General features: G+C 50.8%; 2 protein-coding genes across 5 annotated transcripts in view; one reads left to right on the plus strand and one right to left on the minus strand.

Moving 5' to 3' along the window:
• ARHGEF10L (Rho guanine nucleotide exchange factor 10 like) overlaps nucleotides 1–4,164 on the minus strand; it is a 35,441-nt gene extending 31,277 nt beyond the window's left edge. For all 4 annotated transcript variants that reach the window (XM_053997386.1, XM_053997385.1, XM_053997384.1 and 1 more), the window contains exon 1: nucleotides 4,074–4,164. The gene's annotated coding sequence lies outside the window, so the exon portion shown is untranslated. The remainder of the gene's footprint in view (nucleotides 1–4,073) is intronic.
• Nucleotides 3,531–4,797, plus strand: LOC128818248 (uncharacterized). Its single transcript, XM_053997400.1, has 2 exons — nucleotides 3,531–3,560; nucleotides 3,640–4,797. Exon 2 carries the CDS (start codon nucleotides 3,775–3,777, stop codon nucleotides 4,795–4,797), a length of 1,023 nt encoding a protein of 340 aa, XP_053853375.1. The 5' UTR covers nucleotides 3,531–3,560; nucleotides 3,640–3,774.
• The last annotated feature ends 11,574 nt before the right edge of the window (nucleotides 4,798–16,371 follow it).

Consider the following 16,371-nt stretch of genomic DNA (forward strand, 5'->3'; position numbering starts at 1 on the left):
CAGGGAGCTGGGAATGGCTCAGGGAGAATTTATCCCGGGAATTGCGGCTCCCGCTCCCAGGGAAGGGCGGGAAGCGCCGGGATCCGGCCGGGATCGATGCAGGGATCGATGGAGCATCCGCCCGGAAAGCGGAGAGCGCCTGGAGGGCACCGGGAAGGGCGGCAAGGTCGGAGCCGTGGGATGGTCCCAAGGGATGATCCCGGAAAAGGCTGGGATCTTCCCTCCTGGAATTCTTTCCCTGGAGTGGGAACCTCTCCTGGGTCACCCAACCTGGAAATTTTCCCTGTGGATGCGATGCCGAGCGAACCCGAAATCCAGGACAAGAATCCACCGGAAACCAGGAGATCAACCCCCAAAAACTGGGAGAGGAATCCCCAAAAACCAGGAGGTGAATCCCCCAAATCCGGGAGACAGATCCTCAAAAACTGGGAGAAAAATCCCCAAAAAAACCAGATGAATCCACAAAAAAACCAGGAGATCAATCCCCAAAAACCAGGAGATGAATCCACCAAAAAAAAAAAAAAAAAATAGGAGATCAATCTAGAAAAAACTGGGAACTGAATCCCCAAAAACCAGGACAAGAATTCCCAAAATCCCAAGAGAAGAATCTCCAAAATCCTGGGAGAAGAATCCCAAAAACCAGGAGGAGAATCCCCCAAAAAGCCAGGGAAGCTCCGGAGCCGGCTGTTCCCAGGACACCGAGAAGTCCCCGTTTCTGCAGCGCCAGCTCCAGAAAAAGCTGCAAAGTTGGGAATCCTTGGGAAAAACAACCCCAGGATTGGGATTGGGATGAGGATCCGGCCCCTTCCCGATCTGGGTCCCTCTCCTGGCGGGAATCGTGGCCCATCCCAAATTTATCCCGGGAAAAGGTCATTCCCGTTTGGAGCGCTGAGCTCAGCCCAGCCCAGCCCAGATTTATCCCAGGCCTCCAAAATAATCCTGGGATTGGGATGGATCCAAGGGAAAAAGGGATTTTTCCCGAAGTTTTCTGCGCAGTCAGGGGTGGGAACATCCCAGGAGCGAAATGGATCCCATGGGATGAGGGAAAAACGGGATCTGTGGGAATGCACGGGGAGAGAAAAGAGTGGGAAGTGGGAAAATCCAGGGGTGGGGGAGGGGAGATCATCCCTGGGAATGGGGATTCCCAGGAGCTGCTGGGGATCCATGGAATGAAGTAGGAGAGGAAAATCGGGATTTAGGATAATCCAGGGATGTGGGGATGGGGAATCATCCCTGGGAATGTGGAACTTTGGGAGCTGCAGGGGATTCATGGAAATAAATTAGGAGACAAAAAACGGGAAGTGGGAGAGGAAAACTGGGACTCAGGGATCCAGGGAAATGAAGTGGGGCAGGAAAAAGGGGATGCAGGAGAACCCAGGGATGTCGGGATGGGGATTCCCAAGGAGGCCCCGGATCCAAACCCCGGCCCAGCCCGGCTCTCCCGTCCCGGGGTATTTTTATCCCGGGATATTTTTATCCCTGGCACCGGAGCTGCTGCCTGGGGGAGCTGCCCAGGGATCCGCCCCGGGATCATCCCAGGGATCCGGATCCATCCCAGGGATCCAGATCCATCCTGGGATCATCCCAGGGATCCGGATCCATCCCAGAGATCCAAATCCATCCCAGGGATCCAGATCCATCCTGGGATCATCCCAGGGATCCAAATCCATCCCAGGGATCCAAATCCATCCTGGGATCATCCCAGGGATCCAGATCCATCCCAGGGATCCAAATCCATCCCAGGGATCCAAATCCATCCCGGGATCATCCCAGGGATCCGGATCCATCCCAGAGATCCAAATCCATCCCAGGGATCCAAATCCATCCCAGGGATCCAGATCCATCCTGGGATCATCCCAGGGATCCAAATCCATCCCGGGATAATCCCAGGGATCCAAATCCATCCTGGGATCCTCCCAGGGATCTGGATTAATCCCAGGATCATCCCAAGGATCCAGATCCATCCAGGGATTGATCATCTCAGGGATCCACATCCATCCAGGGATCCTCTCAGGGATCCAGATCCATCCGGGGTCATCCAGGGACCATCCCAGGGATCCGGATCCATCCCAGGATCATCCCAGGGATCCAGATCCATCCCAGGGATTCAGATCCATCCTGGGATCATCCCAGGGATCCAGATCAATCCCGGGATCATCCCAAGGATCCAAATCCATCCAGGGATCCTCTCAGGGATCCAGATCCATCCGGGGTCATCCTGGGACCATCCCAGGGATCCGGATCCATCCCATGATCATCCGGGGATGATCCCAGGGTTCTGAATCCATCCTGGGATCCTCTCACGGACCTGGATCCATCCTGGGACCATCCCAAGCCCTTCCCAGGGATCCAGATCCATCCCAGGATCATCCCAACCCACTGGGATGGGATCAGGGATTGGGAATAGCAGGGGGAAATCCAGGAAGGATCCATCCCAGCAGGAAATCCGGGATCCATCCCAGCAGGGAATCTGGGATCCATCCCAAGGAAAAACCCAGGATCCAACACTGTGGGAAATCCGGGATCCCTTCCAGCAAGGAATCCAGGATCCATCCCAGTAGGATTGGCAGGGAATTGGCCCCGCCCCACTGCTAATCCCGGCAGTAAATGACTGGGAATAAACAACTGGGAATAAATAAAGAATCTTTTTAAAAAATCCCTTTCATTTGCCCCAAATTCCCTTCATTTGTCCCAAAATTCCCCTTTAATTGGCTCCGAAATCCCGTTTATTTTTCCCCAAAACTCCCTTTCATCGGGCCCCAAAATTCCATTTATTTACCCCAAAGAATTCCCTTTATTTGCCAAAAAATCCCCTTTCTCTTCCTCAAATCCCCCTTCATTTGGGCCCCAAGATTCCCTTTATTTTTCCCCAGAATTCCCCTAATTTTCCCCAAAACTCCCTTTCATTAAGGCCCCAAAACTCCTTTTATTTACCAAAAAAAATTCCTTTCACTTGTCCCAAAATTCCCTTTATTTGTCCCAAAATTCCCTTTATTTTTGTCACCGATGGGAATTTTCCATTCCCGGCTTTTTGTGAGTTTTAAATCCAATCCTTAGAGAAAAACTGGGAATTCTCGAGCGGGAATAACAGCGGGAAGAGCCGGGGCAGCGGGGAGGGAAGGGAAGGGCTCATCCCAACGGGAAAACCTCTGAATTTTGGGATTTGGGGGTGGGAGTAGGGATTTGGGGTGGATTTTTGGGAAGTGGGAGCAGGAAAAGAAGGAATGTCCTGACCTGGGCAGGGGGAGAGAAGGGCGGGCTCTTCCCACCGGGAAAACATCGGGATCCAGGAATTTTGGGGTGGGAATGGGGATTTCTGGGCAGATCCATGGATTTTGGGGTGGGAATGGGGAATTCCAGGGGGATCCATGGATTTTGGGGTGGGAATGGGGATTTCTGGGTGGATCCATGGATTTTGGGGTGGGAATGGGAAATTCCAGGGGGATCCATGGATTTTGGGGTGGGAATGGGGATTTCTGGGTGGATCCATGGATTTTGGGGTGGGAATGGGGATTTCTGGGTGGATCCATGGATTTTGGGGTGGGAATGGGGATTTCTGGGTGGATCCATGGATTTTGGGGTGGGAATGGGGAATGCCAGGAAGATCCATGGATTTGGAGTAGGAACAGGGAATTCCAGGGGGATCCAGGCACTTCCGGATGGATCCATGGATTTGGGGCTGGATTTTTGGGAAGCAGGTGCAGCAGGAAAAGCGGGAATGGCTGTGACAGCAGGGAGCACCGGGAGGGCTCTTCCTGCTGGGAAAACCTCTGGATGCGGGAATTTGGGGGCAGAAATGGGGATTTGGGGCTGGATCCGGGGATCTGGGGCTGGATCCGGGGATCTGGGGTGGATCCAGGGATTTGGGGTGGATCCAGGGATTTGGGGCTGGATCCGGGAATCTGGGGCTGGGTTTTTGGGAAGCAGAAGCGGCAGGAAAAGGCAGCAGGGAACGGCTGGGGCCGAGGGCAGCCGGGAAAAGCTCTGGAAGTTTGGGAAGGGGGGCGGTCCCGGGCTGCGGGGGTGGATCCCGGCCGGATCCCGGGATTTTGGGGAACCGGGAATGCGCTGACCTGGGCAGGCCGCGGCCGCCGCTCGGTGTCCGCATGGGCCGCGGGCCGGGAATCGCCGATCCCGGCGGGATCCGCTGTCCCCGGGATCCCGGGATCGTCCCGGGGCTCTCCCGGCTCCCGGGGCTGGGCCCGCAATTCCCGAATCCCGGCGGGGAGCGCCGGGCCCGGCCCGGAGCCGCTTCCAGCGGAGCGGGGGATGCCGGGATTTGGGAATCATCGCCGCTCCTCCTCCCCTTCCTCCTCCTCCTCCTCCTTTTCCTCTTCCTGCTTTTCCTGCTTTTCCTGTTTTTCCTTTTCCTGCTTTTCCTCCTCCCGCTTCTTCTGCTTTTCCTGCTTTTCCTTCTCATTTTTCCTACTTTTTTCCCCCACCTCCTCCTCCTTTTTCCTACTTTTCCTCCTTTTCCTGTTTTTCCTGCTCTTACTTCTCCTCATTTTCCTCCTTTTCCTTTTCCTCCTTTTCCCCCTTTTCCTGCTTTTCCTTCCCGGGATTCCCAGCCCCAGAAATTTGGGATTTCTCCCTTCAACCCCAGCCCGGAATTCCCGAGAAAAGTGGATTTTTCCCCAGAAAATTCCTTTTAAAACTCCCAAAATCCAGCCGGGAGCCGAAACCCCCCGGGATTTAAAGCGTCCCATGCATGGATTCCATATTTTTCCCAAAAAATCCCTTTCACTGGGCCCCAAAATTCCCTTTCTTTTCCCAAAATTCCCCTTTAATTGGCCCTAAATTCCCCTTTACTTTGCCCCAAAAATCCCTTTCATTCCAAGGCCCTAAAATTCCATTTATTTGCCAAAAAAACCCCTTTATTTAAAAAAAAAAATCCCCTTTCTCTTCCCCTAATATCCCTTTATTTTTCCCCAGAAATCCCTTTCATTCGGCCCCAAAATTCCCTTTATTTGGCCAAAAAAAAACCCCTTTATTTTCTCAAAAATATCCCTTTAATTTGTCCCAAAAATCCCTTTATTTGGCAAAAAAAAAAATCCCTTTATTTTCCAAAAAAAAATCCTCTTTCTCTTCCCCAAATTTCCCTGTATTTGGATCCCTCCCATCCCGGTTTTTGGGAGGGAAAACCTTTCCCAGATTATTTTTGGGAAGCGGCAAAAGCGTCTGTGGGGCTTTGTGAATTAAAGGGAATTTTCCTGGCTTTTTTTGGGATTAAAGTGAATTTTTATGGCAATTCAAGTGATTTTTCCTATTGTTTTCTTCCAAGAATTAAAGTGATTTTTCTGGAGTTTATTTTTCCTGGAAATAAAGTGAATTTTCCTCGGGTTTTTTAGTGGTGGGGTTTTTTTTCCCCAGAAATTAAAGTGATTTTTCTGGAGGTTTTTCCTGGAATTTACAGTGATTTTTCCTGGGAATTACAGCGATTTTTCTGGAATTTGAAGCGATTTTCCCAGAGATTTTTGGGAATTAAAGTGATTTTTCTGGAGTTTTTCCCTGGGATTTACAGTTAATTATTCTGGGAATTACAGTGATTTTTCCTGGGAATTTACAGCGATTTTCCCAGAGGTTTTTTTGGGGAACTAAAGTGATTTTTCTGGAGTTTTTTTTTCCTGGAATTTACAGTGATTTTTCCTGGGATTTACAGTGATTTTTCCTGGGAATTACAGCAATTTTCCCAGAGTTGTTTTGGGAATTACAGTGATTTTTCCTGGAGTTTTTTTGGGAATTAAAGTGATTTTTCTGGAGTTTTTTCCCTGGGAATTACAGCGATTTTCCCTGGGAATTACAGCGATTTTCCCTGGGAATTACAGCGATTTTTCCTGGGAATTACAGCGATTTTCCTGGAGTTTTTTGGGAATTAAAGTGATTTTTCTGGAGTTTTATTTACAGCGATTTTTCCTGGAATTTAAAACGATATTCCCAGAGATTTTTTGGGAATTAAAGTGATTTCCCCAGGTTTTTCCAGCCCCTATTCCCAGCCCAAAGGCCGGGAATGGCTCCTGGGCTGCGGGAACGCTCATCCCAAAACTCCTCCTCCGCAAAGGGCCGGGACTTTTGGGATCAGCCCCGATTTTGGGATGGCTCCTGCCCCTTGGGAATTCCAGACCTTGGATCCTCCAGCCCAAGGGATCAGCCTTGGGACCCAACCTTGCCCGGTGCTTTTTTGGGGTTTTTTTGGGATCCAACCCTTTCCCACCGTTTTTTTTGGGATCCAACCCTTTCCCACAAGTTTTTTGGGATCCAACCCTTTCCCACAGGTTTTTTTGGGATCCAACCCTTTCCCACAGGTTTTTTTGGGATCCAAACCTTTCTCACAGATGCTTTTTGGGATCCAACCATTTCCTGGTGCTTTTTGGGATCCAAACCTTTCCCGCAGGTGGTTTGGGGTTTTTTTGGGATCCAACCCTTTCCCACAGTATTTTTTGGGATCCAAACCTTTCCCGCAGGTGGTTTGGGGTTTTTTTGGGATCCAACCCTTTCCCACAGTTTTTTTGGGATCCAACCCTTTCCCACAGGTGTTCTTTTGGGATCCAACCCTTTCCCACAGGTGTTTTTTTGAGTTCCAACCCTTTCCCGCAGCTTTTTGAGGGGATTTTTTGGAGGGATTTTTTTGGGGTCCCAGCCTTTCCCACAGCTTTCTTCGGATCCAGCCATTTCCTGGTGGTTTGGGGTTTTTTTGGGATCCAACCCTTTCCCACAGTTTTTCTTGGGATCCAAGCCTTTCCTGGTGCTTTTTGGGATCCAACCCTTGCCCACGGGTGTTTTTAGGGGATCCAACCATTTCCTGGTGGTTTGGGGTTTTTTTCTGAGATCCAACCCTTTCCTGCAGCTTTTTGAGGGGACTTTTTGGAGGGATTTTTTTGGGATCAAACCCTTTCCCAGAAGTGTTCTTTTGGGATCCAACCCTTTCCTGGAGGTTTGGGGTTTTTTTTTTTGAGATCCAACCCTTTTCTGCAGCATTTTGAGGGGATTTTTTGAGGGATTTTTTTGGGATCCAACCCTTTCCCACGGGTGTTTTTAGGGGATCCAACCCTGTCCTGGTGGTTTGGGTTTTTTTTCTGAGATCCAACCCTTTCCTGCAGCTTTTTGAGGGGACTTTTTGGAGGGATTTTTTTGGGATCCAGCCCTTTCCTGGTGGTTTTTTTTTGGGATCCAAGCCTTTCCCACGGGTGTTCTTTTGGGATCCGACCCTTTCCTGGTTGCTTGGGGTTTTTTTGGGGCTCCAACCCTTTCCTGCAGCTTTTTTGGGGCGATCCAACCCTTTCCCACAGTTTTTCTTGGGATCCAACCATTTCCTGGTGCTTTTGGGGATCCAACCTTTTCCCACGGGTGTTTTTAGGGGATCCAACCCTTTCCTGGTGGTTTGGGTTTTTTTTTTTTGGTTTTTTTTTTTTTTTTTTTTTTTGGTTTTTTTGAGATCCAACCCTTTCCTGCAGCTTTTTGAGGGGATTTTTTGGAGGGATTTTTTTTGGGATCCAACCCTTTCCTGGTGGGTTTTTTTGGGATCCAACCTTTTCCCACAAGTATTTTTTTGGGATCCAACCCTTTCCCACAGGTGCTTTTTTTGATCCAACCCTTTCCCGGTGTTTTTTTTTTTTTTTTAGGATCAGGGATGTGCACACCCCAAATCCGCCCCTCCAGAGCCCCCCCCGGGCGCGCATTCCCGACCCATTCCCGGTTTCCCAGCCTCCCCCATCCCAAAGAAGCTCACCTGGGCTGGGAGAAGCGGGAGCGCGCCGGGAATTTCCCCGCGGAGCGGCCGCGGGGCCGGGCCGGGCTCGGGCGGGGCCGGGCGGGAGCGGGGCCGGGCTCCAGCCGAGCCTGAAATTCCAGGGGATCCTGCCTGGGGATCCTTCCGGGGGATCATTCCAGGGGATCCTTCCGGGGGTTTGTTCCAGGGGATTGTTCCAGGGGATCCTTCCAGGGGATCCTCCCGGGGGATCGTTCCAGGGGATCCTCCCGGGGGTTTGTTCCAGGGGATCCTTCCAGGGGATCCTCCCGGGGGATCGTTCCAGGGGATCCTCCCGGGGGTTTGTTCCAGGGGATCCTTCCAGGGGATCGTTCCACAGGATCGTTCCAGGGGATCTTTCTGGGGGATCCTTCCAGGGGATCTTTCCAGGGGATCGTTCCAGGGGATCCTTCCAGGGGATCCTCCCGGGGGATCCTTCCGGGGGATTGTTCCAGGGGATCCTTCCGGGGGTTTGTTCCAGGGGATTGTTCCAGGGGATCCTTCCAGGGGATCCTTCCGGGGGATCCTTCTGGGGGATCGTTCCAGGGGATCCTTCCAGGGGATCCTTCCAGGGGATCCTTCTGGGGGATTGTTCCAGGGGATCCTTCCAGGGGATCCTTCCAGGGGATCCTTCTGGGGGATTGTTCCAGGGGATCCTTCCAGGGGATTGTTCCAGGGGATCCTTCCGGGGGATCCTTCCAGGGGATCCTTCTGGGGGATCGTTCCGGGGGATCCTTCCAGGGGATCCTTCTGGGGGATTGTTCCAGGGGATCCTTCCAGGGGATCCTTCTGGGGGATTGTTCCAGGGGATCCTTCCAGGGGATCCTTCCAGAGGATCGTTCCAGGGGATCCTTCCGGGGGATCGTTCCAGGGGATTGTTCCAGGGGATCCTTCCAGGGGATCCTTCCAGGGGATCCTTCCAGAGGATCCTTCCAGGGGATCCTTCCAGAGGATCGTTCCAGGGGATCCTTCCGGGGGATTGTTCCAGGGGATCGGCCAGGTGTGCGGGGATCCACACCGGGAATTGTCCAGCTGGGATTTTGGGATGGAGAATTCAAGGGAATTGTCCAGATTGGGATTTTGGGATGGGGAATTCACAGGAATTATCCAATCTGGGATTTCGGGATGGGGAATTCACGGGAATTGTCCAGATTGGGATTTTAGGATGGAGAATTCAAGGGAATTGTCCAGACTGGGATTTTGGGATGGAGAATTCAAGGGAATTGTCCAGACTGGGATTTCTGGATGGGGAATTCAAGGAAATTGTCCCAACTGGGATTTCTGGATGGGGAATTCACAGGGAATTTTCCAGGTGGGATTTTGGGACGGGGAATTGTCCAGCCGGGATTTCTGATGGAGAATTCACGGGAATTGTCCAGATTGGGATTTTGGGATGGGGAATTCATGGGAATTCCCCAGCTGGGATTTCTGGATGTGGGATCCCCCCGAGAGCAGCTCCATGGCCAGGGCAGGGCAGAACCAGGAAATGATCCCAAAAAACCCTCGGGAGTGACTTTCCAGGGGTTTTCCAGGTGGGTCAGGGGGGTTTGACAGCTCCTGGCTTGGGAAAAAATTCCCAAAATGCTCAGCAAGGTTGGATCAGCCTGGAAAAATTTGGGATGGGGTCAGGCCACAGGGGTCAGATCCAGCCCATGGATCCTGGATCCAGGGAAAATTTGGGATACAGAGCCTGGGATCGGATACAGGAAAAAACTGGGGATGGAGAGCTTGGAATGGGGTCAGGTCACAGGGGTCGGATCTGGCCCGTGGATCCCAGATCCAGGGAAAACTGGGAATTCTCAGGCCAGGATGGGGTCACAGGGGTCAGATCCCACCTATGGATCCTGGATCCAGGGAAAATTTGGGATGCACAGCTCAGGATGGGGTCATTCCACAGGGATTGGATCCAGGGAAACAGCTGTGGATCCTGGATCCAGGGAAAGCCGGGAATGCTCAGGCCAGGATGGGATCACAGGGGGTGGATCCCACCCATGGATCCTGGATCCAGGGAAAACTGGGAATGGGATCGCATTGGGAATAGGGCTCCAGGGGCTGGATCCCACCAGTGGATCCCAGAACTCCCTGGGATGCTGGGAATGTGGAGTTCCCCAGGATGTTGGGAACAGGGTCCCAGGGCTGAGATCCTGGAGTTCCCCGGGATGTTGGGAAGGGGGAATTCCCAGGATTTTGGGAATGCGGGACTCCCCGGGATGTTGGGAACGGGGTCCCGGGGCTGGGCTCCCGGAACTCGCCGGGATTTTGGGTTCCCATCCCTGCCCAGCCCTCTCGCTCCCCCAGGGAGCCAATCCATGCAGACGAATGCAAATATATGCAAATGAGGGGCGGGGACCGCCCGGACCGGTCTGGGCGGGATCCGGGCGGGGCCGGGAATGGGAAACATCCGGGCGGGACCCGAACCGCGCCCCGGCTGACCCGGGACTCACCGGGACTCACCGGGACTCACCCGGGACTCACCGGGACTCCCCGGGATTCACCCGGGACTCACCGGGACTCGCCCGGGATTCACCCGGGACTCACCGGGACTCGCCCGGGATTCACCCGGGATTCACCCGGGACTCACCCGGGATTCACCCGGGATTCACCCGGGATTCACTCGGGATTCACCCGGGACTCACCCGGGATTCACCGGGATTCACCCGGGCCTCACTCGGGATTCACCCGGGACTCACCCGGGATTCACCGGGATTCACCCGGGACTCACCGGGATTCACCCGGGATTCACCGGGATTCACCCGGGATTCACCGGGATTCACCCGGGACTCACCCGGGATTCACCCGGGATTCACCCGGGATTCACTCGGGATTCACCGGGACTCACCCGGGATTCACCGGGATTCACCCGGGACTCACCCGGGACTCACCGGGACTCACTCGGGACTCACCCGGGACTCACCGGGATTCACCCGGGATTCACCGGGATTCACTCGGGACTCACCCGGGATTCACCGGGACTCACCGGGACTCACCGGGATTCACCCGGGACTCACCCAGGACTCACCCGGGATTCACCGGGATTCACCCGGGGCTCACCAGGATTCACCCGGGACTCACCGGGATTCACCGGGATTCACCCGGGACTCCCCGGGATTCACCCGGGATTCACCCGGGACTCCCCGGGATTCACCCGGGATTCACCCGGGACTCACCGGGATTCACCGGGACTCACCGGGACTCCCCGGGATTCACCCGGGATTCACTCGGGATTCACCCGGGATTCACTCGGGATTCACCCGGGATTCACTCGGGACTCCCCGGGACTCACCCGGGACTCACCGGGACTCACTCGGGACTCACCCGGGACTCACTCGGGACTCACCCGGGACTCCCCGGGACTCGCCCGTTCGGTTTTTCCCTCTCCACCTCTGCATTCCCGCTGCGTTTCTCTTCAAATTCCGCTCTGTGCCGTGATTGTTGTGTTTGTGTTTGCACGTCCACATTTCCACTTACAGGCAGAGCTGTCTTGGTTTGTATTTATTTTTATTTTTATTTTTGTTTTTGTTTTTATTTTTGTTTTGTTTTTATTTTTAAATTATTTTTATTTTTTTATTACTTTTATTTTTATTTTTTATTCCTATACATGCTTACTGTTATATTTATATTCGTACTTGCACTAGTTTGTGTTTATATTTGTATTTGTATATTGATTTTCTGTTTATATCTACATGTACACATTTACATTTATTATCTATAATTTATGTTTTCTATTCCTAGTACTGTTATATTTATAATTTATATTTGTGTTTGACTCATATTTATATTTATGTTTATATTGATATTTATTTTTATTATTTATTTTTTAATGTTTATATTTATAAGGTTATATTTATATTTATATTTATATTTGCATTCATATTTATATATAATATTCCTGGTTATACTTACAGTTATCTTTATATTCATATTTGTGTATTATTTCTATTTGTCTTTGTCTTTATGTTCAAACTCATCTTTAAATTTTGATTTTTGTGTTTAAACTTGTATTATACATGTAAAATTCTATTTCTCTTTACATTCCTATTTACACTTACTGTTATATTTATATTCCTATTTGTGTTTATATTCAAATTTATCTTTGTATTTTGATTTTGCATTTAAGTTTATGATCATACATTCGTATTTATATTTATTTTAAAATTTACATTTACAACTTTGCATTTATCTCAGAGATTATATTTGTCCTTTGTGTTCGTGTTTATATTTGTATTTCTATATTTTTCTTATATTTCTGCTTTATATTTCTATTTCTCTTTTCATTGTATTTATATTTATATTCCTGTTTAAATTCATACGTTTATATTTCTATTTATTTTAAAATCTATGTTTACAGCTCTACATCTATTTAAAAAATTCTATATTTGTGAATATTAAAATATGTTAATATTCAAATTTCCTCATTTAAATACCCATTGTAATTAATCCTTCTGATCCACCCAGAACTTTCACATTTATTAACGCTAATCATGAATATTAATTACCTGTGTTAATAGTGATTAATAATTCATGTTAAGAATTACACGGAACGTTCTCCATTCCCAGAAATTCTGGATTTTCCCGGGATTCCCGGGATGGGAGCCTTGGATCGCTTTCCCAGGAATATCCCAACTTTTCCAGAGGCTTTGGGATTATTCCCTAATTATGACTGGGATTTTCACAGAAATCCATGGAATTTATTGGCATCATTCCCACCTTTCCCAGGAATATCCCAGCTTTTCCAGAGGCTTTGGGATTATTCTCTAATTAAACACCGGGATTTGGACAGAAATCCATGGAACTGTGGGGTTTTAATGGTGACATTCCCACTTTCCCCAAGGAATATCCCAACTTTTCCAGAGGGTTCTGAAAGTGTTTATCAACTAAACACCAAGATTTGGGCAGAAATCCATGGAATTCTGGCATCATTCCCCCTTTTACCAAGGAATATCCCAATTTTTCCAGAGGGTTTGGGATTATTCTCTAATTAAAGACTGGGATTTTCACAGAAATCCATGGAATTTAATGGCATCATGGAATTGTGGGGTTTTAACAGCATCATTCCCACTTTTCCCAAGGAATATCCCAGCTTTTCCATAGGCTTTGGGATTATTCTCTAATTAAAGACTGGGATTTTGGCAGAAATCCATGGAATTGTGGGGCTTTAACGACATCATTCCCACCTTTCCCAAGGAATATCCCAACTTTTCCAGAGGCTTTGGGATTATTCCCTAATTATGACTGGGATTTTCACAGAAATCCATGGAATTTATTGGCATCATTCCCACCCTTCCCAGGAATATCCCAGCTTTTCCAGAGGCTTTGGGATTATTCCCTAATTAAACACTGGGATTTGGACAGAAATCCATGGAATTGTGGGGTTTTCATGGTGACATTCCCACTTTCCCCAAGGAATATCCCAACTTTTCCAGAGGGTTTGGAGAGTGTTTATTAACTAAACACCAAGATTTGGGCAGAAATCCATGGAATTCTGGCATCACTCCCCCTTTTACCAAGGAATATCCCAATTTTTCCAGAGGGTTTGGGATTATTCTCTAATTAAAGACTGGGATTTTCACAGAAATCCATGGAATTTAATGGCATTATGGAATTGTGGGGTTTTAACAGTGTCATTCCCACTTTTCCCAAGGAATATCCCAAGTTTTCCAGAGGCTTTGGGATTATTCTCTAATTAAAGACTGGGATTTTGGCAGAAATCCATGGAACTGTGGGGCTTTAACGACATCATTCCCACCCTTCCCAGGAATATCCCAGTTTTTCCAGAGGGTTTGGGATTATTCTCTAATTAAACACCGGGATTTGGACAGAAATCCATGGAATTGTGGGGTTTTAATGGTGACATTCCCACTTTTCCCAAGGAATATCCCAACTTTTCCAGAGGGTTTGGGATTATTCTTTAGTTAAACACTGGGATTTTCACAGAAATCCATGGAATTGTGGGGCTGGAGCCACTCCAGGGATGCCCTTTCCTGCCGTCATTCCCTGGGAAGTTTCGGAGCAGCTTTCCCAAGGAATATCCCAACTTTTCCCAAGGATTTGGGGCCGTTGAACAGCTGGAATTGGGCCCTGGAGCCCCCTTTCCTCCATCATTCCCTGGAAATCCCCGGAGCCCCGTTCCCAAGGGCGTTTGCTGGAATGGCTCCCATGGAGTGCCCGGGATCTGCTCCCCGGGAATTCCCGGCCTGGAGGAATCGAGGTGGATCCATGGGATCGGTGGGATCAGGGAGAGGGGCAGGGCCGGGCCTGATCCCTGATCCCCAATCCCCGATCCCTGATCCCCAATCCCCGATCCCTGATCCCCAATCCCCGATCCCCGATCCCTGATCCCCAATCCTGGATCCCTGATCCCCAATCCCTGATCCCCAATCCTGGATCCCTGATCCCCAATCCCCGATCCCCAATCCTGGATCCCTGATCCCCGATCCCCAATCCCTGATCCCCAATCCCTGATCCCTGATCCCCAATCCCCAGTCCCCAATCCCCAATCCCTGATCCCCAATCCCCAATCCCTGATCCCCAATCCCTGATCCCTGATCCCCAATCCCCGATCCCTGATCCCCAATCCCTGATCCCCAATCCCCAATCCCCAATCCCTGATCCCTGATCCCCAATCCCCGATCCCTGATCCCCAATCCCCAATCCCCGATCCCCAATCCCCGATCCCTGATCCCCAATCCCTGATCTCCAATCCCCAATCCCTCATCCTTGATCCCTGATCCCCAATCCCTGATCCCCAATCCCCGATCCCTGATCCCCAATCCTGGATCCCTGATCCCCAATCCCCAATCCCCAATCCCTGATCCCCAATCCCCAATCCCCAATCCCTGATCCCCAATCCCTGATCCCCAATCCTGGATCCCTGATCCCCAATCCCCAATCCCTGATCTCCAATCCCCGATCCCTCATCCTTGATCCCTGATCCCCAATCCCTGATCCCCAATCCCCGATCCCTGATCCCCAATCCTGGATCCCTGATCCCCAATCCCCAATCCCTGATCCCCAATCCCCAATCCCTGATCCCCAATCCCTGATCCCCAATCCCCAATCCCTGATCCCCGATCCCCAATCCCCGATCCTGCTTTTCCAGCCCCAAATCCCTCGGCACAGCTCAGAAGTTGTGTGGATCCGGAATCCCAGCTCAGCCCTTGCTCCATCCAAAGAAATTCCCAGCAAATTCCCAGCAGAACCCTACAAATTCCCAGGCAGTTCCCAGCCAGGCCTTGGATCCGGCCCATCCCAAAGAAACCCCCGGGGAAATCCCGTCTGTGTCACCCCCGGCCTCTGCAGCTCCTGGAAAACCTCTGGAGCTGCGGCCTGGCCGGGAAAGGAGCCTGGGAAGGGCCTGGCGTGGATCCCATCCCTGAGTCCCACGGATCCACAGATCCCATCCTGATCCCATGGACCCCATCTCTGAGTCCCACAGATCCCATCTCTGAGTCCCACAGATCCCATCCTGATCCCATGGATCCCATCCCTGGATCCCATGGATCCCATCTCTGAGTCCCACAGATCCCATCCCCATCCCACAGATCCCATCTCTGAGTCCCACAAATCCCATCCTGATCCCATGGATCCCATCCCAATCCCACAGATCCCATCCTGATCCCATGGATCCCATCCCTGAATCCCACGGATCCCATCCCTGAATCCCATGGATCCCATCCCTGAATCCCACAGATCCCATCCTGATCCCACGGATCCCATCCCAATCCCACAGATCCCATCCCTGAATCCCACAGATCCCACGGATCCCATCCCAACCCCACAGATCCCATCCCTAAATCCCACAGATCCTGCTCCAGCCCCATCCCAATCCCAGCCCCCATTCCCAGTCTGTTCCCAAGGTCTCTCTTTTCCCAGGATTTCCACACAGGGCCCTGCTGCAAATCCCCTTTCCCAGAGATCCCAATCCCATGGATATCCCAAATCCCATGGATATCCCAAATCCCTGAATCCCAGAGATCCCAATCCTATGGATATCCCAATCCCACGGATATCCCAAATCCCCTTTCCCAGGGATCCCAATCCCATGGATATCCCAATCCCATTGATATCCCAAATCCCATGGATATCCCAAATCCTATGGATATCCCAAATCCCCTTTCCCAGAGATCCCAATGCTATGGATATCCCAATCCCATTGATATCCCAATGCTATGGATATCCCAGTCCCACGGATATCCCAAATCCCACGGATATCCCAAATCCCCTTTCCCAGGGCTCCCAGTCCCACGGATATCCCAAATCCCACGGATATCCCAAATCCCCTTTCCCACGGATATCCCAAATCCCACGGATATCCCAGATCCCCTTTCCCAGGGATTCCAATCCCACGGATATCCCAAATCCCCTTTCCCAGGGATCCCAGTCCCACGGATATCCCAAATCCCCTTTCCCAGGGATTCCAATCCCACGGATATCCCAAATCCCCTTTCCCAGGGATCCCAATCCCATGGATATCCCAATCCCATGGATATCCCAAATCCCCTTTCCCAGGGCTCCCAGTCCCATGGATATCCCAATCCCATGGATATCCCAGATCCCCTTTCCCAGGGATCCCAATCCCATGGATATCCCAATGCTATGGATATCCCAAATCCCATGGATATCCCAAA

This window comes from Vidua macroura, chromosome 23 (assembly GCF_024509145.1).
Source record: "Vidua macroura isolate BioBank_ID:100142 chromosome 23, ASM2450914v1, whole genome shotgun sequence".
Classification (NCBI taxonomy): domain Eukaryota; kingdom Metazoa; phylum Chordata; class Aves; order Passeriformes; family Viduidae; genus Vidua; species Vidua macroura.

Coding starts and splice junctions, on each gene's coding strand:
- LOC128818248 (XM_053997400.1), top strand. CDS start 3,775: ATGCGGGAATTTGGGGGCAGAAATGGGGATTTGGGGCTGGATCCGGGG.